Source organism: Puma concolor, chromosome C2 (assembly GCF_028749965.1).
Source record: "Puma concolor isolate L17-30 chromosome C2, mPumCon1.1.hap2, whole genome shotgun sequence".
In the NCBI taxonomy this organism is placed as follows: Eukaryota; Metazoa; Chordata; class Mammalia; order Carnivora; family Felidae; genus Puma; species Puma concolor.
Genome location: NC_141675.1, coordinates 9,227,190 through 9,254,769, shown reverse-complemented (window position 1 = coordinate 9,254,769; position 27,580 = coordinate 9,227,190). Strand labels below are relative to the sequence as shown.

General features: G+C 39.1%; 1 protein-coding gene across 7 annotated transcripts in view; it reads left to right on the top strand.

The window, feature by feature from the left end:
• Positions 1 to 27,580, top strand: part of ULK4 (unc-51 like kinase 4) — a 583,293-nt gene that overhangs the window by 208,924 nt on the left and 346,789 nt on the right. For all 7 annotated transcript variants that reach the window (XM_086720525.1, XM_086720521.1, XM_086720524.1 and 4 more), the window contains 2 exons: positions 16,716 to 16,767; positions 16,863 to 17,007. In XM_086720525.1, coding sequence (XP_086576651.1) covers positions 16,716 to 16,767; positions 16,863 to 17,007 — 197 coding nt within the window. The remainder of the gene's footprint in view (positions 1 to 16,715; positions 16,768 to 16,862; positions 17,008 to 27,580) is intronic.

Genomic DNA, 27,580 nt, shown 5'->3' with positions numbered 1-27,580 from the left:
AGACTTTTTCTCTTTTCCCGCCTCTAATTTCTCCTCTTGTATAGTGATTTACTTTCTTTTGCACTAATTTTTTTCTCTACAGAAGGTTGGTGTTTAGATTCTCTCTTTATTATTTTACTGCTTACCCTAAAATTTACATCATGCACATTAACTTATTAAAAGCTGAACTTAAAAAAGAAGCTATCTTTTAAGTAAAATACAGACCTTAGCCAACAACTCCATTCAGTGCCCCTGTGATGTATATTACTTTTGCCTGATACTTTATAGTCTATCTTGTTCTGTTTCTTTCTCTTTAACTCTCTTTTAGTATTAAGTAATAATACTCATTATTACTGTAATATAGTGTTCAATTACATTTGCCCACGTATATACTGCTTTTTTGGTTGTTGTTTGTTTTTTCTTTCTTAGTTCTCACTCCCTCCATCTGGCCCCACTTCTTCATGACTGCAGTACATCCTTCACAGGTTTCCTTAGCTTGGGAGTGCTTGTGGCATGCTCTTTGTTAAGTCATTGTTTTTTGAAGGAGATTTTTTTCTGAGTATTAAATTCTAGGTTGGCAGTTATTTTTGTTCTTGTTTAGTACTGTGAAGATATTATTTCATTATCTTATGTTCTGAATTTTCTTGAAGTCTGTTTTTCCTGTGAAGATAATCTGTCTCTTTGTCCCTTGTCTCCATTTAAGACTATTTTTTTGGGAAGAGAAGGAGGGTCTTTGGTTTTCTGTAGACTCACTATGATGTAACTAACTGGGTACTTCTTTATATTCTGCTTAGGATTCTCTGTGCTTCTTGAATCTGTGGATTGTCCTTTTTCATCAATTATGGAAAATTCTTAGCCATCATCTCTGTTCATTCTCTCTCTCCTTTGCTCTGTCTCCGTCAGCAACTCAGGCCACATATACATTAAACTTTGTCGGTGTGCTTTCTATATTTGCTGTCTTTCTACATATTCCATATTTTTCTCTCTCAGTGTCATTTTCTGTTTGGTTAATTTCTATCTTCTGTGTCCAGTCTCATGCCAAACATTGCCATTGACTTTTTAATTATGGTTATTTTCCATGTGTAGAACTTATTTTACCACTAGAAATTCTGCTTATCTGTTTTTTCAGCCTACTGTATTTTTTATAATTTCCTATTCCCTATAGTTATCTTCCAGTTGTGGTTTATTTGTTCACATTTGTTAGATGTGGCTGTTTTACACTATGTCTGATAATTCCAATATTAAGAGACTGTGATGTGAGGTAGTGTCTGTTATACAATCTTTCCCATGTACAACTCATCTCGTTTTCTTGGAGAACTTGTGTTTACTGCTTGTTGGTTGTTGGCCTTGAAATCTGTGGGTATTTCCTGAAGCCTATTGTGGATGCTCCCTCCTCTAAGAGGCTTTGTGTTTGCTTTGGGTCCCTGCCAATCAGGGCTACCTCAGACCAAGGTCATTTGCACCTAGTGTGCAAATCTCTGAGGCTCTAGGTCTGAGATCATAACGTCCCAGGGCAACCTCTGCAGCACTTCCCAGGAGTGTGAATGTGTGTGGAGGGGTTGGTGAATAGATCTAATTTCTCCATCACTGTTAAGAGAGTGTAATCCCCCCTCCTCAGTGCCCTGCTCAGGGTAGGAGATTCACAAAACTGCATGTGCTGGGAAGACCTGGACTCCGACCTTTCTGGCCCTTGCAACCCCCACTAGAGCCTGTGCTTGGGTTAGTGGTAGGCACTGCCAGGGTACAATCAAGTCTGTGCTCATGTCTTCTACTCCACTCTCTAGTTAAGACTTCCATTCAGAATTGGTCTAGAAGTTCCTCCACTGTCTTTTTAGAGTTTGAATACTTTTAAGGTCTTGTTCTTTTATATTTTATCTGGCCTTTATCATTGTTTTCAGTGATTTAATTTAATCCAGATAACCATACCTGCTATTACCAGAAACTCTGTTTCTTATGGCAATGATTTCTGAGTATTGCCCCAGTATTGCTTATTGATTCTTTATCCTGATGAACGATACCCCATGGATAATTTGTTAAGATCCACTGTTTATACATCTATACCTAGATGTATATAAACATTTAGTTTATTTGGTAAACACGAAATGCCATCATAATAATCGTTGAAACTACAGCCCATAGTATTACGATAGAAAAGGTATCATTTGCAACTCATGGGTTTCATAAGAAATATTTTTTAATGCTATAACCTATGGGAAATCTTCTAATTACCTCTTCTTGAGCATGACTGGAATACATGAAATGGAAGACCTAGCACTCTAAGGAGCATAACATTGTTGGAAATTTTAGCGCAAACTGTGTTCAAGGCTGCTGATCAATACTTTATATGGAAGTGATTACATGCATTTAATTCTTGATGAGCACAATTGCTTAACTCAGATTTTTTCCAGAGTTTAGACCACATTAATTGCTCATAGTTGGAAATCAACAGTGTGGCCTACACAGCAGTCAGCAGTACACGATGATTTGGATTGTGTAAACAACTTGCTCCCATTCACGGTGGTTTCAAGAACATGTAACCAGTAGCAAAGAGAAAAATAACGGTGAACAAAGGTGATTCTTTGTTAGAAAATTCTGGCCATAATATACATACATCACCTAAAATATATTTCAATTTCTTTAATTTAAAAAACTAAGCTAGGGGCGCCTGGGTGGCGCAGTCGGTTAAGTGTCCGACTTCAGCCAGGTCACGATCTCGCAGTCCGTGAGTTCGAGCCCCACGTCAGGCTCTGGGCTGATGGCTCGGAGCCTGGAGCCTGTTTCCGATTCTGTGTCTCCCTCTCTCTCTGCCCCTCCCCCGTTCATGCTCTGTCTCTCTCTGTCCCAAAAATAAATAAACGTTGAAAAAAAAATAAAAAATAAAAAAAAATAAAAAACTAAGCTAAGTTATAATGCCTTTTTTTAAATGAAAACCTGTCCCTTTGTAAGTTTTTAAACTAAAGGCTAGAGGCTAATAAATATGAGTAATTTATCGTTAATTAATCCAGATTTTTGAATTAATCTTAAGAGCTGGTGAGGTTTTAGAATGTGGAACTCTGAGAAACGTCTACTGGGAATGTAAGTTGGTACAAATACTTCAGAAAAATGGTAGTAGCTATTGAAGCCAGACACAGTATATGCCATTGATTCAGCAATTTCACCTCTAAATATACATTCGGTAGAAATATGGGCTTATGTTCACCAAAATACATATAGAAAGATGCTCATAACTCCAAACAGGAAACCTTCCAAATGTCCATCTCAGCAATCTAATGGATAAATTACGGTTTAGTCATATGATAGAATACCTCGTAGCAGAGAAAATGAATGCTATATCATTATGCTTCAGAACTTGGATAAATCTCACAAAGTTAATGCTGAGATAAAGATGGAAGATACAAAATATCAGGATCCAGTTGCATTAAATTTGAAAACAGACAAAGCTGTTACCAGTCAGGATAGTGGTCATTCCTAGGGCAGGTGGTGACTAGAGGGAGCTGCGAGGGGCCTTTGCAATGTTCCGGTAAAGTCTTTTTTTGATCTGGGTGCTGGGTACAGGAGTGTGTTCATCTTGTGAAAGTTAACCGAGACATATGCCTGAGGATTAGTATACCTTTATGTATGTATGTTATGTTGAATTAAGTGTACGTAAATATAAAAATATTTTTCATAAATTAATTTATAATTATAAATCCTTAAGTAACATTAAGACCTTAGAGCAATAGTCAATAAATAATCTTTGGATGCCTAACAGTTCTAAATAAGAAACAGTTACAAAACAGTGATCATTAAGTATAGTTTTTACTTTATTTTTATAGAGTTACTATATTTTTTACTTTATTTTTTATTTTTTTTACAAGTTTTTACTTTATTTTTATTTTATTTTTTACAAGGGCAGTAGATGAACAAAATTTGTAAATGCTTTTGAATTATACCTTTTAACTATACTTTAAAATTGTTTAAATTGTATGGCATAAATGCTAGTAGACAGAAAAATATCTAAATTATTCTTTATTTTCTCTCTAACTTTTCTTATGCTTGATTAAAAAGAAGGTTGATTACTTTGGTTAAAGATGATAAATAGTTAATACAAAGAAATATAAATATGTGTAGAAGATAATATGATTTTCTGTTTATTAAGAAAACTAGAATAGTTTATTCAGAGAGTAAATTTAATTTGATACCCATTTTGTTTTATTTAATAGACTTAATTTTAAAGCTACAGTTCAATACTTTAAATTCATTTCTATTTGTGTATTTATACATTTGTGAATGCCTAAAGGCATACATATGAGGGCATATTAATCGTTTAGATTGTTACATGAATAACGTACACAAAAAGTAAAATTGGAATTAGTCTTTTTAATATAAAATAATTAGGTTATTTTATACTCATTAATAAAGATTTTTGTCAAAATATTCTGTTAAATTTCAAAAAAATATATTTCTCATAAATAAGCAAAAGTGTATAGATCTTGGTAAATGTAACCCCCCTTTTTTGCAAAGTAACTGCTAAGAATTAGCATATCCATTAATCACTGGTGTGGACTTGTATCCTGTATTAATTTCCTATTGCTTCTGTAAAAAATTATCAAAACTTTAGGGACTTAACACAAGTTTATTATGTTATGATTTGGGAGGTCAGAAGTACAAAATTGGTCTTTGGGGTTAAAATCAAGGTGTCAGCACACCTGTGTTCCTTTTGGGAGAAGTAAGGGGAAAAGTCTTTTCCCTCTCCTTTCCCGGCTTCCTGGGGCTGCCTGTGTTCCTTGGCTCATGTGTGGCCTCTTATTCCATCTTCAAAGGTGGCAGCGTAGCATCTTCAAATCTCTCTGACCTCCCCTTTTGTTGACACATCTCCTCCTCTGACTCTGACCCTCTTTTCTCCCTCTTATGAGGAGGTCTTGTTATTCTATTGAGCCCATCTGTCTAATCCAGCGTAAACATGTCAAGATCCTTGACTTAATCACATCTATAAAATCCCTTTTGTTGTGTATGATAACAAATTACCAGGTTCTCGGGATAAGGATGGTGGGCATCTTTCTTTCTACCATCATTCCGTGTGCCACAGATTCCTGTTTTTATCCAGGGCTTCATGACTGAAATTATTTTGGTGCTCAAAACAGTTTTGGCCAGTATAAAGTCTCTCGAATTGATTCCTGTGTCCTTGTGACATACTCCATCATTTTCCGAGTGATGTTTTAACTTGCTGGCACAGCAAGATATTCTTGCTTTGGCTTCTAGCTTCTCTAGCCTGGCCTAGTCATTTCCCAGTCAATTCTCAGAGGAGTTCTGGCTCCTTTTCATGGGAGGTGGCATTAGAAACCATGGTGTAGGGCCCTAAGTGTGCCTCTCTTTCCTGGGATGTCTCCGCTTCTGGGAAATATATACATAAAATAGAGCTGGGAAACGGATACATGTATATACATATATGAGCACACACAACACACGTATGCATGCTTGCATATATTGGTACACACACACACACACACACATATTTTGAAATCATGAGTTCACGCAAATAACTTCAAACCCAGTCCCTGTCCATATGGTTCCTTCTATCTACTCTATGCTGTGTTCATAAGATACTTGGATTGGTCCCCTTCCTCCTCTTTTAGTGTGGTTATAATACTCGTCTGAAACACAGTTGGTTAGTTTTCAGTTTGCTTTCAATTGTTGGGTTTCTTTTTCCCCTTCCTATCCTTTTATCTTTTGAGTACACATAAGATTAACATGCTTCCAAAAGTCAAAGCTGTAGAAAAAGATGTATTCAGAGCAGGGCCACTCCATATCAGTTCGTAGAGCTCTTCCTCACTTTTCATTGGAGCAGTATAGTACTCTATTCTGTGTGTATGTATCATAGGTTATTCAACCCATCTCTTACGTTGGGACGTTTAGGTAGTGTCTAATATTTTTCAGTTACAAACAAATAGCCCATGCACATGCAGTTTCCTATTGTCGGAGGTGTATCTTCAGGGCACATTTCCAGAGTGGTGATTGTGGGATTGAAGGATAATTACATCGGGGTTACTACTTTGCTTCCCCCACCTCCTAGTAATGCATGAGTGTCTGTTTCTCCCCAGTCCAGTCTTGCCAATAGCAAATGCCAGTCTTCTGAAATTTTGCCAATCTTTTGTGCCTTGGGAATTCCTTAACATGTATTTTAGGTATTTAATATTGTAAGGAAGAGTTAAACAATGTCGTGTCTAGTTTTGGTAGTTGTTCTCCTCAAAAGGGGTATTCTGCGTGGCCCGCTCTGCCATTAGTGGAGGTAGGATTCATGGCGTAGGCATGTTTCCCCTGTATGGCCGATATGATTTCGGAGGAAAGGGGACTGGTAGTTGATGCGACGTGTTAATTATTGTGCTGTCCGATGTACCAGGTTTTCCAAGGCTTGCTGTAAGGAAGTGGTGGTTAATTTTCAAATGTAGGATAAGAATTTCAATTGAGTGCTTGGAATAGTAAACTTCAGTTTTCAAATGATGTACTTTCATCTGTAAAATAAAAAAAAACACCCCACTACAAAAATAATAGTATAAAACATACTGTCAACCAATGATTGTTTCAGAAATACACTTTCCATAGGTTACAGTGTTGCTTTTTTTCTTTGTGAAAAAAGAAAATTTGAATATGGTTATGTGGTTATTTATGGGTTAAAGCTGCTGAACTCCAGTTATCTCGTGTTCATCATTTCTTAAAATGGAACATAAGTTTGTTAAATGATAAATTACCATTTTGGGCATCCAAGGCTTTAAGAACAAGTGAAGTAAAGTTTACCCATCTGAGCATTATTTACATATTTTGGTGTCATTGTGATTGTGTAGTTTAAGTGTCCCAGAGCTGTCAGCATCCCTAGGTCACAGACATTCATTTCTTTTGGGACATTGAGGATCACTGGCAGCAACTAATGTGCATATATATGCACACATAGTTGGGGGGGTGGTTTGAGCAAAGAAATGAAAAGTCCCTAGACCTGGGAACCTGTATTTTTGTTTTTAGTAAACTACGACCCTGTTTTTAGGACATGTCCTTAAATGACCTTTACCACAGACGAATGCCTTTAAGAAAGTAATTGTCACAAGCATTAAGTATTAAAGCTCCTTGGATTGTTCTGTACACAGGTGGATTAGCTCTACAACTGAAATAAGTAATCATGGAATTTTATGGTAGAAGTCATTAGTGTAGGGAAGCCTGATTAGGGTTGCAGTGGTATTGACTTAAATGGTTTGTCTGTTGTTTATAAATTCTGTGGAAGATTCTAGAAGAGGAAAGCACTGTTGAACAAACCACCTACTTGACAGCAGCAGTTACTCGCTGTGTCTTCTCAGGAGATTCAGTCTCTTGTTTGTTAACAGGTTGACGTAGTACCAGTGGCTAAAGCCATGACAGTTGAAGGTTTGTCATCCACAGTGTTGGATTTTGTTGTCATGGTTTCCTCACTGTGACTTGAAAGCTATTCAGTAAAGAGGCTTTTTAGGTTTTTGTCCTTTTTTCTTTGTTATTCTGCTTTGTTGCCATCTGGCATTGGGCTGTCTTGAAAGCATTGTAATGTGACCTCTCAAAATGCGGGTTGAGTTTTGTCATGAGTCACACTGCAGTCCCCACATATTATTTTTAAATCAAGAAATGTTTTATAACATGACTAATCAGTAGTCGTCTTTGTTTTGGCATGATACGGGGTTTGAATTTCTCAGGCTCTAAGGGAACTTAGCCCCATTTTAGGTAAAAATCTATTATGTATAGAATTGTTGAATCACTATATCATACACATGAAACTGATATAACACTGTATGTTACTTACACTGGAACTAAAATTAAAAATTTAATAACACATCATTGGGTGTTAAGAAAATAACAAATGAATGCTGTTTCAAAGTGTATTTGGAAGAGGGAATGGACAGAGATCTCTGTGAGGGGTGCGGGTCTTGGATTACGTGCAGGGGGACCTCCTCTTTGTGTGTAGGGCAGTACGGCCTGCCTGCGGAAGACAGAGAAAAGCTGTCACCTTGAAATATCTTCCTGGCCTTCTTACAACCATTAGGCCACAGACGGGTCTGTATTGAACTTCCATTTCCTTTGTAGGTAGGGATCCAGGAGCGGCCTTGAAGCTTGGATGAACAAAAGGGTGGGGGTGGCAGGGGAAGTACACATTGTCTGTATAAATAAGGAGCTGGCATTGGGTGGAGAATGAAGAGGAAGAAAGGAACGAAGAGGGGGCCTAGAAGAGACAGGCAACAGGGCAGGAGTCTCAGAGCTGAGCTGTGTGTGTCGGGGGAGGGGGCGGGGAGACAAGGTTAGTGGGAAAAAAAAAATCAAAGGTGCAGGTGATTCAAAGATGACTAAAAGCAGGAGGTTTAATAATCAATTGCAAATTGTGGATGTTGCCATTACAAAGCTGCATCCCTCCGAACCATCAGTAGAGTCTGGTGTACATATGGAGAACTTGGGAGACTTTAAATTCAGTCCTTACAAAGGGATCATGTGGTACCGTGAGCAAGGTGGAGATGAGGGAAGACCACCTGAATGACGACACACAGAGGCTGCTGATTGGGAGCTTGCAGCAGTAGGGACATCATCACCCTCACTTGTATTCGTCAGAGGGTGTAAAAACTTCAGGGCAAAAAAAGGGAAGGCTTAAGGTGTATCTTGGTCGGCATGGGGGGAGCTGGAGGCAGACTAATGAGAAACAGGGCCTCCTATGGGATGGATTAGGGGAGCATATGTGACTTTGGCTGGCTGGTCGTGAGTGGGAGGCAGGCTACAACAAGCCGTGGAGCTGGCATTTGTCCTCCCAAGTCCTGAGCGTCCTGAGCTGATTGCAGCAGGTGTTGTGAGCTGGCTTCTGTGCCTGCTTCCCACGGAGGCCGTGGGACAGAGTCCTCATTGTCATGTGTAGTCTGACCGCCTTTCATTTGGATAGTCGGTCTCAGAAGCAAACAGCAGGAGAAGGGAAAAAGCAAATAAAATACTAGAGTAAGTGAAAACTCAAGAGTTGGCGGTGAACCATGGAGAAGGAAATAAGCCATTGCACGTTCTGAGAAATCTGAGAGAGGACTTGAGATTTCTTACAGCATGCAGGCCTGAGAATTTTATTTAAAATTCAAAGTTGGGCTCACCTCAGCTTACAACCAGGATACAAAAGCAAATCCCTTTTCTTTCTCTTTTCTCTTCTTTCTTTCTTTCTTTCTTTCTTTCTTTCTTTCTTTCTTTCTTTCTTTCTTTCAAAATTGCCATGTGTAGAACAAGTACTTTTAGGTTTCAAAACTTTTGAAACATCCTTTTCATAGTAATAGGATGAATTAATATGAATAGAGTTAAAGCAGTGATGTAATAAGTAGACCCCAAAAAAGGTTTAAGGTTTTGGTTTACTTATGTATTTTTCACTCGCATATTTATAATAAGTGCCTTTTGTAAACCACCTCTTTATTTTTTTAATATTTTTTATTTTTATCTTAGAGAGTGAACTGGGGAGAGGGGCAGAGGGAGAGAGAGAGGGAGGATCTTAAGCAGGCTCCACATCCAATGCAGTGTCTGATGTGGGGCTCGATACTACGACCCTGGTATCATTACCTGAGCCGAAATCGACTCAGAGGCTCAACTGACTGAGCTATCCAGGAGCCCCTGTAAACGACCTCTTTAAAAGATTTAATTATACTGGAATTAAAATGAAAAACTTAATAAAAAAATCAATGAATGTTGAGGAAGACATACTAGTGAGCTAGAATCAGATCCTGCTCTGAATAGGTTAAGTGTTGGTTGGGAGGAAGAGACCAAGATGAAAAAGAAAGATTGGACCATGGTTTGAAGAGTGCTGTGTTGGTGGTTTGCTTGGGGGTATGCCAAGAGCCCTTTCAGTCTGACAGGGTCTGGAGATGCTTTTTAGAGGAGATGATTTTATTCTTGAACTAGGTCTTGGACATAGGTAGGGATTAACTCCTGAGTGGCCTCCTGGGTGAGGGGTGGGTGTTTCAGAGACGGAATCCTGTATGCCAAGGGAGAAAAGCGTGAAATGTTTTCATGAGCCATTTTAAGGTTTCTCTTGGTATTATTTTGAGATACTTAGAGTAATTTACTTGAAAATACTTTGCCGTAGAGGTGTAAAATGATATGCATGAGTTGGTTTTAATGTCTACCCTAGGAAAGGGTAGTTTGTATGTGAAGGATGCCGTACTCTCGCCATATTCTTGAAGTGTGCCATACTCTTGAGGGAGTACTCCCTCAAGAGGTGGTTGGTGAGCCCTGGAAAGACTCTAATCTGAAGTTCACAGCTGTGAAGTGTCTTTATCATGGTGACCCTTTTGTTAGAAAGATTATTTTCTTTGGTGAGATGAGTCCATTTTTAAAGATACGTGGATTGGCTGGAAATCTTGGGCAAGTGGCCCACCCTTGGAAGGGTACAAGTTTCCAGTGAGCCCCGTGGATTGGTATTCTTGTTATTGGACTCTGATTTGTTTCTGCATTTTGTACATTGGAAGCCTTTGGCAGTCTGGTGAGGTCTGTGAACTCATTCTTGGAAAGACATTTTTAAATGCATCAGGGAAAATAAAGTGCACAGGGATATACAGGAAACGATTTGTACCGAAATACAGATTCAAGATATTTTTAAGAAATAACAAATTTGCTCTGCTTCTGGGCCCAAGCAATCATCGTTGCTGTTTCCAAGAGCCAGTTTCTGGGTCCCTCTCCCCCACTGCCACGCTCTTCTCTGTCACTTTGAGCACCCTTGGAACTGTGGTCTTGTATTTTATAGCTGCCTCCCTCTTCGTGTGAGTTACTGTGGGACCTCCAGGCATTTGGGGCCAGAGGCTAGAATTTTGTTCAACGTGTCACCGTGTGCCAATCTGCTCTCTCAATTTAGAGTTGCTTTCTCATCTCTGATTGGTATCTTGTAGGTTATATATCCAGGTAATTGTTTTAAGGTTCATCTGGATGTTTTTAAAACAAATTCAGAGTCAACTACTCTAAATATCTCCAAAAGGAAAAAGAAAAAAGGCCCAAGTCATCATCTGGATGGATCTCTAGGCCTTTAAATCTAACTTTTAGCGGCTGTTTATTTCAAGGACAGTGGCAATGACAAAATACACCTTCTTCTCTGCCAAGAAACTCTGGCTCATCCACACATCCCAATTTATGTAATGTTAGTTATTTCATGTTTGTGTTCATTTCCATTCTACACCTTAGTAGCTATTAAGTTTTGATAGTGGTGGTAATAAAATCCCTGTACCTACGTACTGCGAGCTCATTGACGTTATTTATGTGTGTGTGTGTGTGTGTGTGTGTGTGTGTGTGTGTGTGTAATCTACTTATGTGGGTCTACTTACACTTAATATTTGTGTAAATGTTGAGATGTATCACTCCTACAAATCTTTTTTCTTGTATTTTGTGAGAGTAGATATAGTAACCCTTCTGATTTGTATAGGAGTATATTGAAATGTTTTATTTTTCTATATTTCTTTTGTTATATTTTCTTTATATTTTCTATTAAAATTTGACTCCACTGTTTCTCTGCTCTATGCTCCAAAGTAACTAGCGTTTTAAAACTTTAACTTTCACCTATTCTGTTTTGCTAAGTGAACGTTTTGCAAAGGTATGTGGTGTTTTTCATTTTAGGATTTTACAACCAATGATCTTTTCTGAAAAACCATTTATTACTTTGATTTATGTAGTTATTGCATAGAATATAAATAAAATGGATGAAACTGTTTTTCAGTGTTTATCTCCCTTGCCTTGTTCGACTTGCTAAGCATCTGGACATTTTCAGAGTAATTTTATTTTTATTTCTCTGTGAGTTATGGGCAGCTTTCTTTCGGTAATGTAATCAACTGTCATTGCTCGGGAAGAATATGAATTAAAGGTGAATAGTCAAATAATCTAATTTGTCTTGTAATCTGCATTTGCCATATTATAGTAAGCACATTATTTCTCCATTACCATCCTCTACCTGTTTCTTCTTCTAAAGGATCATTCTCAGTTGGAAGGATTAAATTTCTACCATCTGGGATACAATTCTAATTGCCTTCAGTCATTCAGAGGACAAGTGTTAATTAAAAAATTAAATGATATTATAATGAACTAGATTTCTTCTTTTAAAACTGATTAAATATATTTTTAATCCAGAAATTTACATTTGGTGTGTATTTAAGTTTATAGGTATTGTTTTGGGCTACGTAGTGAGATACTGTCTGTGTCTTTTTGCAGGTTGCTTGTTTTCATTAAATATATTGATGTGAGATTTATCCATTCTATTTTTGAACTCTTATAATCAGATCTTCAGTGAATAGCTTTGAATGTGTTACTGGAAACTTTGGTTGGTGTTACGAAATTCTTCTTCCAAGTTCTTGTACCAATTTATTGGTTTACTGTGGTATGGAGGTACCCATTTCCCCTAAGTTTTTCAAGCTCTTGGTACTAAGGTAATTTCTTAACTGGATCTGTGTAAATTGGTATCTCAGTGTTCTAATTTTCATTTCTCTGATGGTGGGTTTGAATAGTTTTCATATGTTTGTTGACTCTGTGGGTATTCTCCTTTGAAAACCATCATTTCTGTCTTTTGTCCAGTTTTGGGGGTTGTTCGTCTTTTTCTCATTGATTTTTCTCTTGCATTCTGCATATGAATCCATTTGTCAGATTTGGGGATTGCAGAACTTTCTCCTAGCCATGGCTTTTCTTTTCATTTTGTTTCTAGGGACTCATCCTATATAAATGTTTTTTATTTTAATGTAGTCAAACTTATTAATGTTTCTCTTTTAGTTTGTGCTTTTTAGATGCTACTTAAGAACTCCTTCCAGGGCACCTGGGTGGCTCAGTCGGTTGGGTGTCTGACTTTAGCTCAGGTTGTGATCTCATGGTCCCTGAGTTCGAGCCCCGCCTTGGGCTTGCTGCTGTCGGTGCGGAGCCTACTTCAGATCCTCTGCCCCTTGCCCCGCCCCCACTTGCACTGTCTCTAAAAAATAAACATTAAAAGAATGAAAAAAAGGAAGTCCTTTCCTACTTTAATGCCACAAAACTATGCTCTATTTTCCTTTAAAAGCCTTTCTTTTTAACTATTCAACCTTTAAGCCTCCTGTAATTATTTTTTTAGTGTTCTCTGGTATTTTTTACCAAGTAGATAGCTAATTGTAGCTCTCCCTTAAATGAATAGTCTACATGTTTTTCCACTGTTGCTAATAATACTATCACTGCCCCTTGCTGAGTTCCCATATGTGTCTGTTTCTAGGCTCTCGGTTATATTCCATGAATTTCTTTGTCTAGCTCTACATTTACACCACTTGGTTTCCCTTATAGGAAGCCTGGAAACTTGGTAGGGTAAACCATCTCTGCCCCACAATTTCTTGAAAATCTTGTATTATTCTTGATTCTCTACTGCTGTTGAAATCGACCTCTGCTCTGGAGATAAAATATAATATGAAGACAGAGTTTGGGTGTAAAGAAGGAGGATAGTTGCTTATTCTGCCAGGCAGAGGAGGCTGCAGGAGGCTAGTGTCTCTAAGAGTGGCAAGCCTGTCCTAGGAAAAGGCTGAGGGGTTTTCTAGGAAAATACAGGATCTGGGTGGTTTCGATAGGAATGTATAGGTATGTGCTGCCAGCTGCCTTGGTCATGTCTTCCTAGGTGGTCTCATGTCTAGTGTTGGCACAACCGTCCGAGTCTCATTATTAAGTGTACGTTGAGGTCAGCGAGATGTCAACGTCGATACTGAGTTCCCGGAACAAAGCATTCTGCAGAAAAACGTATGAGGGGAAGGGAGAGGCTTCAAGAATGAGGAAGGGAAGAACTTCTTCAGGGTCCAGCCTTGCTGAAGGCACCAGTGTGCCTGTCTTAATTTCCACCCATCTTTATGTTTCTATAGCATTGTCACTATTTTCCAAATACATTGGGGAATCAATATGAGGAGGTAATGCAAACCTTCTTGGACTATTTATTTGTATGACACTGGAATGATGGGTTAATTTGCAGAGAGTTGACCTCTCGGAGTCTGTTCATCAATGACCATGTGTTACCTTTGCTTATTCCTTCTCTGATACATAGATCTGAGTTTCTGACCTATATCATTTTTCTTCCTTCTGAAGAACTTTTGAAAACATTTCTTGCGAGGCAGGTCTACTGGCAGAAAATGTTTTCCGTTTTTGTTTGTGTGAGAAAAATCTTTATTTCTCCTTTTACTTTTGAGGGATAATTTCACTCAGAATTCTAGGTTGGTGTTTTTTTTCTCTTCACACTTGGAATATTTCATGCCAACATCAGGTAAAATGAATTGAGATAAGCACGTCATTAGTGTGAGATTTGATGTGTATGTGGCTTGAAGCCAGGTTGTGTTCCCCGTCTGCTCTACCTGTGGTTTTTCAGAGGCTAAGATTCCCTCCGGGGTCCTAGTTTTTGTCTCTCCTGTTGCTTTGGGTTTCCCTAATAACTCCTTCTCACATAAAACCCGTGTCTTGCAACTCTCTCAGTGGTAATCCATGTTGTTATACAGGAGCCCAGTTGATGTTGCAGTAAGGCATGGCCGGAGGGGAAACGTCCCACGGTCCTGTGGTTAGGATTCTTTTTGTGAGCCTCTGTGTCTGGTCTCTGACGTTCACAGGTGTTTGTCAGTTGTCCCTGCGCCTGTGCCCGGGGGAGACAGGAAGGCTCGGAGGGTGCTGGAGTTGGGATTGTTTTTCCCAGGTTGGTTAGGTTCTGCTGAAACCTTACTATAGGCTCTGGTAAGATAGTGTCCTTTGTGTCCAGGCCTTTGTCAAGAAGAAAAGAATGTTCTGAGCGTGTTTCAAAATGGCTCATTTGCCTTCCCTCTGCTAGAAGCATGAGGGGTTTTTCTCTGATCTTCACTCTGAGAGTCCAGTGGAGACTCGGGGAAGTAAACTCCCGGGCGTGTGGGTGCTCCAGTAAGGCTGGGCACCAGGAGCTTTTATCCCCCAAGCTCAGGCTCCCAACAGTCCCTCGGTTAGCCTTTAGGTTTTGTACCAGCTGCTGACTCCACTGGCCTTTCTTCTCCCATTAAGCTGTGATTCTGTTTGTCTGTCTCTTCAGGGGAGCGGTTTGTTCTGTGACTTCAGTTCTTGGAGGTGTCTGAGAAGAGTTGTTGATTTTGTTTGTTTCGCATTTTCCTTGTTGTAAGGATGGTTGTGACAGCTTTCAAGCTTTTTGCAGAAGCGTGTCAATGGCCATTGTACCTGTAAATATTTTCTACATTTTTTTTTCTGTAAAAGAATACCGTAGATACCTTAGAATTTGATTGCTTCTATAGATTTTAGCTTAATTATGTCATTTAGTTGGTTATTGTAGGCATGTAGGAATACTGTTGATTGTTCATCTTCTGTCTGATGATCTTGCTTTTTGACCATGCTTAGTTTTTCAGATGTGAGTTGGACACCTGTCATTTACTTCAGACCCACTCCTCTTTTGATGTGTCCTCTTAAATCTTTAAGGTAGGCGTTGACCATGTTGATGGGTGTTAACAGTGGGCTATGTTTGTTTCCTTTGCATGGTTTTTGCTTTTGGCACAACTGGCAGTTCAGAGGAATCAAAATTCCTTAATGGAGTGTGACATCTATGCTTTGAGCAATGTGACATCACTTAATGGAAGAGGGTGATCAAAACATTTCTGGTTCTGAGGGTCCTTGTACCAATATCTGGATAGAATATTCTATGTGAACTTACAAGGGGGTGCATGTGTGGCTCAGTCAGTTAAGCATCTGACCTCAGCTCAGGTCATGATCTCATGGTTCGTAGGTTCGAGCCCTGTGTTGGGCTCTGTGCTGACAGCTCAGAGCCTGAAGCCTGCTTCATATTCTGTGTCTCCTTCTGTCTCTGCCCCTCCCCCTCTCGTGCTCTGCCTCTCTCTCTCTCAAAAATAAATAAACATTAAAAACCTTTTTTTAAACTAGAATAGGTTAACACTGATGGGTTACTGCCCACGTGTAGAGATCTTTACCTGTGCAGGGCTTCATCTCATTGGTCTGGATAGCAGGATGGTCTTGTGGGGCTGGGAACAGTTTCTCCTGCCCTTTTATCAGTGTAGGGAGAACAAATGCTTGTCTTAGGACCAGGAATACATTCAGTTGTAAACAACGGGAATTTTGTTTCTTGTCACCAAAATAGTTCATCAAAGGAGAGAGTAGTAGGTTTCCAAATTAGACTGCAGAAATGATTTGTCCTTTCTTCATTGTTCATTTTCATTGGGGGGAATTGATTTGTTATTTTGGAGTTGGTTTCAAACCACATTTGATTGTACCCTCAATAACTAGGAAATCCTAGAGGTGGTTTGAATAGTGGATTTATATCTTTTGAATATGTTTCTAAAAATAACCAAGATTAACTTGTCATAGCTCTTTGATGTATTTAATAAAACACAAAGATTGGGTGTCTCCTTTCCCCCCAATATTTTGGTTGTGTAGTTTAAACTTGAATAATGATCACTAGCTTATATATATTCATTTGGTGGTTTAATGTCAACCCACGCCAACTGGATTTTGGATTATATACTAAGGTTCCTTTTATAGACTCTGAAGGTTTTGATAAATTACTGTTTTGATGATCAGAATGTCATTTTGACCTGAGGACTTTTTCAGAGTTAAATGAGCCTGGTGGTTTATGTAGAGTTTAAATCCAGGATAAATTTAGCTGTTGATTTTCCCCCTCTTTTGATTAGTGATTCTGTCAGTGCAAAAAGCACAGATAGTGGTTAATACCAGTTTTGTGATTATAAACATTTGAACCAAGTCTTTCACATCTTTTCTTTAAGGTTGTTGATTATATCCTGCCACCCTTGGTCTCCTTGGTTCAGAGCCAAAATGGTAAGTGTGACCCCGTCACTGAGAATGCCAGTAGGTGCACATTCTGTTTTCATTCTATCGCCATGGACTCACATTCTTGGCACTTTTCTTTCAAGTGGAGTGGAGACTCTTCAGCTTGCGGTTGCTCTCAGAAACCACATCTCTACTCGTGAACCAGGAGGTCGGGGATGGCAAGAAGGAGGCGAATGTTGACTCTGACAGCAATCTGCTGGCTCTCATTAGAGATGTCTTACTTCCCCAGTAAGTCCCACGTGCTGCATTCGCGCAGAGAAGTGCAAGATGTCTGGAAGCTTCTGTCAGACTAGTTCTAATGATGGGGTTGGGGTCTTGATGTTCTTATGTTTCTGTACATATGCTTACGTGCTCGCAAAAAAGAAATTTGGAAACAGAGGCACTACAGACTACTACACTGCCTAAAACCCAGGAGAATCCATTTAGAGCCTTAGCGGTTTTCCATAAGGCACATGACTCTGAGGTTACGCAGATTTAAAGGTGTTAATGGCCAGAAGGTAAGGTTTATTATTCAAGGTCAACATTACAAGACTACTGGAATGTGGAATCGGGATGTTTCTCTGACCCTACTCAGAAATCAAAGAGATGGACAGAAATCTTCCTTCACCCCAAACTCTTGGAACGGAAATTAAGTTTAGTTACAAATAGGATATTTCAGCAGGGCTGCAGGGGGGTGGTTGGTGGTGCTAGAACAAGTAATGACGATTAGTTAACAGAATGGGGTTACGTTTTCCTTCTACTCCATTGCTCAGGTAGCAGACACGGTAGGGTGACTACCAAGAGGACCCAGTGCAAACACGTGAAACTCTAAAATGACACCTTGTAATTGAGGCACACTGAATTTTTTTTCTCCCACACTATGAGTCTTATCAAAAGTATAGGGTTACCTTGTTTTATTATGCTTTGCTTTATTGTGCTTCACACACGTTGCACCTTTCACAGTTGAAGGTCTGTGGCATCCCAGTGTTGAGCAAGTCTCCAGTTTTCCCACAGCATCTGCTCGCTTCATGTCCCTGGGCTACCTTTTGGTAATTCTCACAGTGGTTCCAACTTTTTTATTACTGTATTTGTTTCCATCTGTGATCAGTGATTATGACTCGCTGAAAACTCAGGTGATGGTTAGCGCTTTTTAGCAGTAAAGTTTGTAAAAAGTATGTGAATTTTTGTTTTTTAGACATAATGCTGTTGTACACTTAATAGACGATAGCATAGTGCAAACTAACTTTTATACGTGGTGGGAAACCAAAAAGTTCATTTGACCTTTTTTATTGCTGCATTTACTTTACTTTGGGGGCCTGGGTTGGAACCCACTATATCTCCAAAGTATGCCTGGAGTTAAAGTTGAAAAACACATGCCAGATATCACTGTTAAGGAAAGTTTTACAGAATTCAAGGTTGCACGTCGTGCGTTGATGTGCCTGCTTGATCCTGGTGTCCTCGGGGGCCCCAGCTGCAGTCTGAGGTCAACAGGTTTTCCGGAACAGCACTTTTCACCAATTGCTCCCCTCAGTTTGTTCAACTTCTCCAGATCTCTGGTTCTCATTGAGGAAAAAATTAACTTCCACGATGTATAGAAACCTGGTCTGATTATATTTTGAAGCATTCAAGCCCTCGTCGTTGGTTTAGAAAGGTACATTTGTGAAGCCTGTGGCCAATGTGTCTGAGCCGCCTCCTGGCTGAGGGGGCCTGTCTTGACAGGTTGGAGTTGAATCTGTAATGGCTTGGTTTATCGAGCCAGACTCTTGTTTCTTTTATTCCTGCACTGCTGTACTTGGTCTCAGGGAGACTCCTGATAATGAATATATACTGTAAGAATACTTTTCTTACTGTGTGGTTCAGTTGGTTGAGAGTCCGACTTCGGCTCAGGTCATGATCTCGCAGTCCGTGAGTTTGAGCCCCGCGTCGGGCTCTGTGCTGGCAGCTCAGAGCCTGGAGCCTAATTTGGATTCTGTGTCTCCCTCTCTCTCGGTGCCTCCCCCGCTCATGCTTGCATTCTCTCTCTCTCAAAAATAAATAGGTATTAGAAAAATTTTATTTTATTTTATTTTATTTTATTTTATTTTATTTTATTTTATTTTATTTTATTTTATTTTATTTTATTTTATTTTATTTTATTTTATTTTATTTTATTTTATTTTATTTTATTTTATTTCATTTCATTTTATTTATTTTATTTTATTTTGTTATTTTTTTTTATGTCCTTTTCTGCAAGAACCAATGTTTATTAAGAAGGTACAGGCCTGTTTACAATAAATATCAATAACATCATGAAAGAGTGGAACTATTGTATCAATACTGAACTCGTGTAACCAAAGCACATTCTGTATTTAAGGAAACACAGCATACAGGTACCAAAACAAAAACAAAGAAACAAAATGAAAAGAAAACAAACCCATACACAGCAAAATCAAACATCAGCCTTGAAAAATTTTAAAAAAGAATACTTTTGATACCCAAAGTAAAAAAGTGGTTATGTATATGAAAAAAAAATTTAAAACTTTGTTCGGTGGAGCTTTCTCAGTAAGAAGCTATCAATGAAAGTATTTTTGGTTGCATATGTTATCTCGGAGTATGTATGTTTGTACTTCCATGGGTAGATATGAGATTAGAACACTCTCTCATGGGATTAATTCATGCTTTTAGTGCCATTTTACACTTCTGATCTGTATGTAATTACATGCATGTTTCTGACAAGAAAATATACATAGGTATAAAAATATATTTGTGCAAAATGTGATTTACTTTGGATATCTGCTATCTAATGGTTTATACAGAAGCATTTTTTAGGGCCTGATATGTGCCCCCACCATAGGGACAGGGTTTTCTTTAACAGGACTTCACGGTTTAGTGATAGCTGATGAACACCCGTGCAGATTTGAAATGAAATTTCTTCATATCTTGAAGTCTGTCCACTTTTGGAACAGTTTATAAAATAAAAAGTGTTAACTCTATAATCCTGTGCTTTTGTTTTACTCATCTGAGCTGGATTAAATAATACGTCTTTCTCGTAACACGTATCTTTATGTTTTCCAGAGATGAGGGGTTGCAGAGAAAAATACAAATGAAACCACATGGCAGTTGAAGAACAAAAGTAATGTAGACGAGCTCAGGTTTTTATTAAGCAATTTGAAATCCACTTTAGATAATAATAATGATAGGGAGTTGGTTGGGACATTGAGTAGGATGTTTTCACGGCTTGTGGACTGATTCTGATGTGAAGCATGGATCTTGGCTTTGCAATTCACGCTCTCAGCCTCAGTCTTCTCATCGGTAGAATAGAGACCGTGGTACCTAACTCAGAAGATACTTGCAGGAATTAAATGGGATACCTCTTGTAAGACGCTTAGTACGGTGTGTGGGGCATAGTACGCCCTTGGCAACAGCAGCACGACTGTTATTATTAGGTATGGTATCATCTCTCCTAGCAACCTTTAAAATGAAGATTGTAATAATACAGTCATAGTGATAACAGTACCTACTTCAGACCTGTGAAGTGGCTATTGAAATAAATATTGCTGATTGTGCCTCCCTGGAATATATGTAAATGCTCAGTAAATGTTATGTAAAAACTTAAAAAGTGAAATACAAGTAATACGTTTATTTACTCTGACTTTGGAAACCTAGAAGTCTTGGCAAGGAGTTTGGTCTTTGATGATAACTCTTGGTAATTAGAAGTTTAGAAATGCTAATAATAGAAAATTTGTGTTCTTCATTGAGTAGGTAGATGTATGGCTTAAATCTTGCCATTTGTGACAGCATGAATGGTCCTGGAGGATATTAGGTTAAGTGAAACAAGGCAGACTTGAGAAAGACAACATTTGGTTTCACTTAATATGTGAAATCAAAAAAACATAAACACATGAACAAGGAAGACAAAAACAGACGCATAGGAAATAAACTGTTGGTTACCTGAGGAGGTTGGGGAGGTGACAGATGGTGATAACTAGACAGGGATCATTTTGTAGTGTGTAAAAATATTGAATTTCCATGATGTATGACTGAAACTAATAAAATATTGTATCTCGCTTGTACTTTAAAAAAAGAATTGTGAAGTTTCTAGAGTTTGTAAGAGTGACCTACATCTGTTTTGGTTTGGCAAATACACATATTAATGTCGATACTTCTAATATATTTTAAATGTTTATTTATTTATTTGTTTAGAGAGAGTATGAACGGGGAAGGGGCAGAGAGAGAGAGGGAGACAGAGTCTCCCAAGCAGGTGCCGTGCTGTCAGCAGAGCCCGACACGGGGCTCAAACTCACCAACTGTGAGATCATGACCTGAACCGAAATCAAGAGTCGGATGCTTAACTGACTGAGCCACCCAGGCGCCCCTTAGTGTTGATACTTTTAATTTTGTTAAGGTTTTAATCCGTCTTTGGCCTTAAATAATACTCGTGCTAAAGTCGAGATGCTGGGCTTTTCTTGCACATATGCAGTAGGCTTCCCAGTTTTCACTCAAAAGTGTCGTATTAAGACTGTTTCATTTGTAAATAGTAACACTCACACTAATTTGGAAAATAATTGTGTGCTCACATTAGGAGCTTGTGCTGACATCTAATATAGCTGGATTCGGGGCTTTGAGTGATGTCTACAGTCCTGTGTGTTTGTGTCTTTCTCACTGTCTCTCTGCTCTGCCTACAGTTGCGTGACTTTGTTCTCATAGAGGCTCTTTCTACTTGGTGGTTAAATGGCTCCTGGGCGGTGATCCTAGGGAAAGAGTGGATGTCTTTTGTCATAGCTTTAACAAAATGTTCAGGGAGGACAATAATTTAATCTTGTTAAATACCATGTGATACCTGTGTTCAGGTGCTTCTAGAACGACTGTGTGATATAAATGAAAACTCAGTTGTAAGAATAAATATCTTATTAAATATTAGTTATGGTTCTCTCAGAGAAATAGAACCAATAGGAGGCATGTGTATATATAGAGAGTTACAATAAGGAATTTGCTCACATGACTGTGGAGGCTGAGAAATTTTGAGATCAGCAGTCGGCAAGCTGGAGACCCATCAGACCCAGCTGATGGTGTAGTCTGTTTTGAGTCTGAAGGCCTGAGAATGAGGAGAGCCGATTGGGGGTACGTATCAGTCTGGAAACTGATAGGCTGAAGATTCAAGAAGAGCTGATGTTTCAGGGTTCCAGGGTGACTCAGTCTGTTAAGTGCCCAACTTTGTCTCAGGTCATGATCTTGCAGTTCGTGAGTTCGAGGCCCACGTCAGGCTCTGTGCTGACAGCTCAGCTGTGAATTCTGTGTCTACCTGTCTCTCCCTCTCTCAAAAATAAATGAACATTAAAAAAAACTTAAAAAGGAAGAGATGATGTTTCAAGTCCAAAGGCAGCAAAAGAACAGTATCCCAGCTCAAGGCAGTAGAACAGAGGAATTCCCTTTCACTCAGCATTTTTGTCTTACTCAGGCCTTGAACGGATTGAATGAGGCCCACCCATATTGGGCAGGGCAATCGGCTTACTTAGTTTACTGACTCAGATATTAATCTTATCCAGACAGACCCAGAATAACGTTGGGCCAAATATCTCTGTGCTCATGGCCCAGTCAAGTTAACAGATAAAATCACCCATCACTTCATCTATCATAAATAACAAGGCTGAATTGCTTCCTATATAAATTAATGAATTAAGAGAAAAGAATTGTTACATCTTCACAGCGTATGTGCTTTGGTTTCTGAAGAGTTGAACTTAAGTTGTATTTGTTCAGTGCCTTTTCTCTGGACAGTTATCATGCCATGGCTGGCGAGATGGTGTTTCATTTAGACTTTGAAATCTAGGTAGGATTGCATAGAGAAGAGGAGTAGGTCTTCTGGTCAAGAATAGGGTAAGCAAAGGCATGGAAGAGGCAGAGTAGTGAGAAGTATGCAGGCTAGCTGCTTTCCAGCAGATATCTGCATGTGATAGTGGCATGATGTGAGCCAGGGAGGGAATATTTTTCTCTTAATCAGCTTATCTATTCACCGGTACTAATTGAGGACATCTTACTGTAGATGTTGCTATAGTTGCTGGGAATAATGACCGAGATAGGCACAGCTTTTATGGAACATGGACAGTCTGCCAGAGCCAAAAATTTTGGAAATTAATATTTTTTAACTAAAGTCTGTAAGCTCTGCAAATAGAAGTGTTTACATAAGTATAACTTAAATACTGAAGCCCGCTTCCTTCAACACTGAGCCTGTGTAGTATTCATGAACCTGCCACAGAGTACACGTTCTTTCCGAAATGCTCTGTGTGTTTACTACCCCTTAGCTTTTGAATTTCACAATTTACCCATTTAACTGTCTAAAGCTCAGTGTTTCTCAACGTTTTATGACCTTAAGACACTATTTCTGATGGCTTATCTGTTAACATCTCCCGAGAACTCCTTTGATCACGGTTTTGAAATCCTACTCAAGGGCATTTCCGTTAAGATCAAGAACAAGAAAAAGATGCTCACCATCAAAACTTTTATGTAACTTTTCATCATGAGTATTAACTAACGTGATGATACAGGAATATTAAACTCTGATATCCTATTAGATTCGTATTGATGCATAACAAATCACCATACACTTAGTGGCTTTAATCAGCATCTGCTCAGCCCTGTAGGTTGGAAGTCTGACATGGTGTGACTGGGTCCTCTGCTCTGGATCTCATGCCCTCGAAGTCCGGCATCTGCGGGTGTCCTTGCCTGAAGACTAGGGGAGAAACCGGCTTGTTGAGGTCGTTGGCAGAATTAGGTTTCTTGCAGTTTGCATTAGTTTCATACCACACGCTGACTGGCTCAAAACACCAGAAATTTCTTCTTTGACAGGTTAGGAGGTCGGAAGTTCACTGTCAAAGTCTTGGCAGTGTTGGTTCCTTTTGGAGGCTCTGAGGGAGAAACCATCCTCTCTCCTGGCCCGTGATGGCTGCCAGCAATCCTGGGTTTATAGCAGCATCCACTGCAATCTCTGCCTGTCTTCTCATGGCCTTCTTCCCTGTGTCTGCCTTGAATTTGCTTCTGCTTTTCTCGTATAAGGACACCTGTCATTATGTTTTTTTTTTTTTTTTTTTTTTTTTTTTTTAGTATTTGGTTTGAGAGACAGAGCAAGCAGGGGAGGGGCAGAGAGACAGGAAGAATCCCAAGCAGGATCCGTGCCATTGGCACAGAGCCTGATGCAGGGCTTGAACCCACGAACTAGGAGATCATGATCTGAGCTGAAATGAAGAGTTGGACACCTAAATGACTCAGCCACCCAGGCGCCCCATAAGCCCCTTCCAAAGAAGGTCGATTTCACAGGTCCTGGGGGTTAGGACTTGGGCATATTGTTTGGGACCATTATTCACCCTGGTGCACAGTTGTAGGACCAAAGTCCTTCCCTTCCCTTCCCTTAGGTGCCCACGTTTCTTTTCCCCGGGTCTCTCCATCTTTAACTCAGCAACACTTGTCAAACCTCCCTCATGTGTGCAACCTCTCTGAGCTCCTCTTCTGCAACCACCTTGAGAAAACTCTGTGTGTTAAAGTAGGTGATGTTGGCCATTGGTAGTCTGTGTCTCGTGATTAGAATATACTTATAGACAAATCTTGGCCCTGCCACACTTGGTGTATATGCCCTCACTTCTTGCCCTCTTCTTTCTTCCTTCAGTTTCCCCTCCTTCAAGATAGCTGGAATGCTGCTGATGTAACTTGAGTTTTCTGTGTGATTCATGAGAAAAAGTTTTTTTCTGGGAAGAAAAATAACCGTATATACTTGAAAAATTACTGTGATTTCCTTCAGCTGAAAGACAAGGTTTAATCTGAAAGTGTCATGCAGAAGAGGCAATATTTAGTGGAACTTAAGTCCAGAATGACTTCATCCATTAAAATCGGCACCTCTCTCCAGCTTAATATCCAATGAACTCATAGTATTGAAAGTAATCTTCTCCTGACTGGTTTTTGTCTGAGACTTGTTGCATAAGGTGTGGGCATTTCTCCTTCAACATTTAACCACAAATGGGGCTAGATCCTTAACTCGGGTAAGACACCATTGCTCTTCTTGGGGAAGGAGAAGTTTTAGCATTCATACAGAGGTAAATAATGTCATTTGTACTATATTGTGTGATTGTGCATACAAGGGTGAAAGCCTTCCCTTTCATCCTCCCTCCTTTTTTTCTTTCTCTTTCTTTCTTAGTTAATTCATTCCATAAATACGTATTGAGTGACTTCGACGTGCTGGGCATGGAGAATGCTGTGGTGGGCAAGATTGAATCCCTGCCCCTCAGTGCAATTACATTCTGGTGGTTGAGACAAAGAAGTAAACAAATAAATACGTAAGATCACTCCAGTTAGTTGTGAGCATTGTATAGGAAAATAAAACATAAAACAGTGTCAGAGGATAGAGAAGGATAGTAAAGGGAATGAGGAAGGGGTTGTTTCAGGTAGGATAGTCAGGATCGGCTTTACGTAAGGCAGCAAGCCATGGCGAAAATCTCTGGAATTTGCCTTGGCTAGACTGGAACTACTTTGCTAACGTGTACTTTAGTTTTCACATTTTCTTTTAGCTTTGTGTGTTTTGAAAAGAGATCATGCTGATATAAATGTGCTTAGAGTGTTTTTATGACAACATGGCTTTCAGCGTTTCTCTCCTGGGGAAAATGAGTACTGCCTTTCTTCTTTATAATCCTCTTGTGACTTGTACAATCACCAGGGCCATAATGACTTTATAAATTATTAAGGCTTTGTTTTTTAGAATCTCAGAAAGGACTACATTCTTAAAATTTTTTTTTTTTTTCAACTTTTATTTATTTTTTTTGGGACAGAGAGAGACAGAGCATGAACGGGGGAGGGGCAGAGAGAGAGGGAGACACAGAATTGGAAACAGGCTCCAGGCTCTGAGCCGTCAGCCCAGAGCCCGACGCGGGGCTCGAACTCACGGACCGCGAGATCGTGACCTGGCTGAAGTCGGACGCTTAACCGACTGCGCCACCCAGGCGCCCCAGGACTATATTCTTTACAAATTAGAATTGTATTTTCTTTTAGAAATTGGAATTTATAAGTGGGTTCCATTAGTGGCAATACACCATAGAGCTGTATCTCGGGCTTTGAAATAATATCCAGTAGAAGTCGTGAGTTTGACTACCTGGTTTATATGTTGTTTGCTTAAAGAACATCCAGATGGTTCTGTATTGCGTATTTGTCTCCCTTAACCACAAGTATTCTATGTTAAAATAGACATGAACTTGGCCATTTCTGGTGGGAATCAGAGTAGGTCGAGTATTTCAATTTTAGCTTTTCCTTAATTTTATTTTGCAGATAAAATTTAAATCACAGATGTTTTTGCAGCAGATAGAAGCATCATAAATTTCTACTTTGTTCCTTTTACCTAAGCCTTTGCTGTTTTGAGTGTGTACCTAATCAGTGCATTTAGGTAGAGTGATTCCCGCCTGCCCTCTGCCCCAGGACACAACCTATAGGAATCTAAATTGGGATAATTTTGGAATTAAAGTAGGGGTAAATATTCTTGTATCCTTCTGACTTGGGATAATTCTAATACTCCAGGTTTTTGGATAATATTTTGTTTGTTGTTTATTGAAGTCTTTTTTTTTTTTTGCCTTTCTGGTCTTTGTAATAAAAATTTGCTGTTGTATTTATTGAAGAAATCCAGACGAGATTAGGGTTTACCATCTGAAATTATATTGTAACATTTTCTTTGAGGTCATACCTGTTTTTCTTTCACTTAAAGAAATATATATGTATATATATACAAATATATGTGTATATATGCCATTTGTTTCTCCATCCACTTATTTATCCATTTAACTTCTGATAGACTTAAGTATCTATGCATCCATGCAAGACAATGGAATATCATGTAGAATTTAGGTCACGTAAAAATCACAAGACCGAAAAGTTCTCAAGATATCCACTCTTTATTTGGTTTATACCCTCTCTTAGTTCATAAAATTTTGAAATTGACTCAGGATATCACCTAGTCAAATTTTGGATGAAACTATACAGAAAATGCCGAAGAGTAGATTATCTACTCTTTGCTCACAGAGGTCTGAGGGGAGGTCTTCAAACCGCTCGAAAGGCAGATTTCACCTCCACGCCTTTGCTGTTTGGTAGCCTTCTCTTAAGGTAACCTTACACCTCTCTTTCCTCTAAGCCCTAAGTGTTGAATCCATCTTGCTTTCTGTTAGATATGCCTTTTAACACACTGTTTTCCTCATATATTTCCCTTGCTCAAAAACCCTTTACATTGTAGAAAGTAATATTAACAGCGCTTACCCAGCCATTCAAGGCTCTCCAGTTTTGCCTTTCGGCAACCATTTTATGTTAATAACTGCCCGTGCCTCTATATGATCTCTCCATTCTAGTGAGATTTGCTTAGTACTTGTTGAAATTTACTCCTGGGAACCTGTCTTTCCTGTCAATTCTCACACACCAGACTGTGATATCTGTATCTATTCTAATATAATCCTGTTTTATTGACTGTCTTGTAATTCACTTATCTACACCTACATTTCTTTATTATTATTATTATTATTATTATTATTATTATTATTTGAGAAAGAGAGTGGGGGAGAGGTAGAGAGAGAGGAAGAGAGAGAATCCCAAGCAGGCTCCAATGCTGTCAGCACAGAACCCAACGAGGCTCGAACTCCTGAACCATGAGATCATGACCTGAGCCGAAACCAAGAGTCAGACGCTTAATTGACCAAGCCACCCAGGTGCCCCTCTACACCTACATTTCTAAATGTACTATAAATCATTTAAATAATTTCCAGTTGCTGAGTATCTAGGATTTTCCCAATATTTCACAATTATATCTACTGCTACAAAGAACCACTTT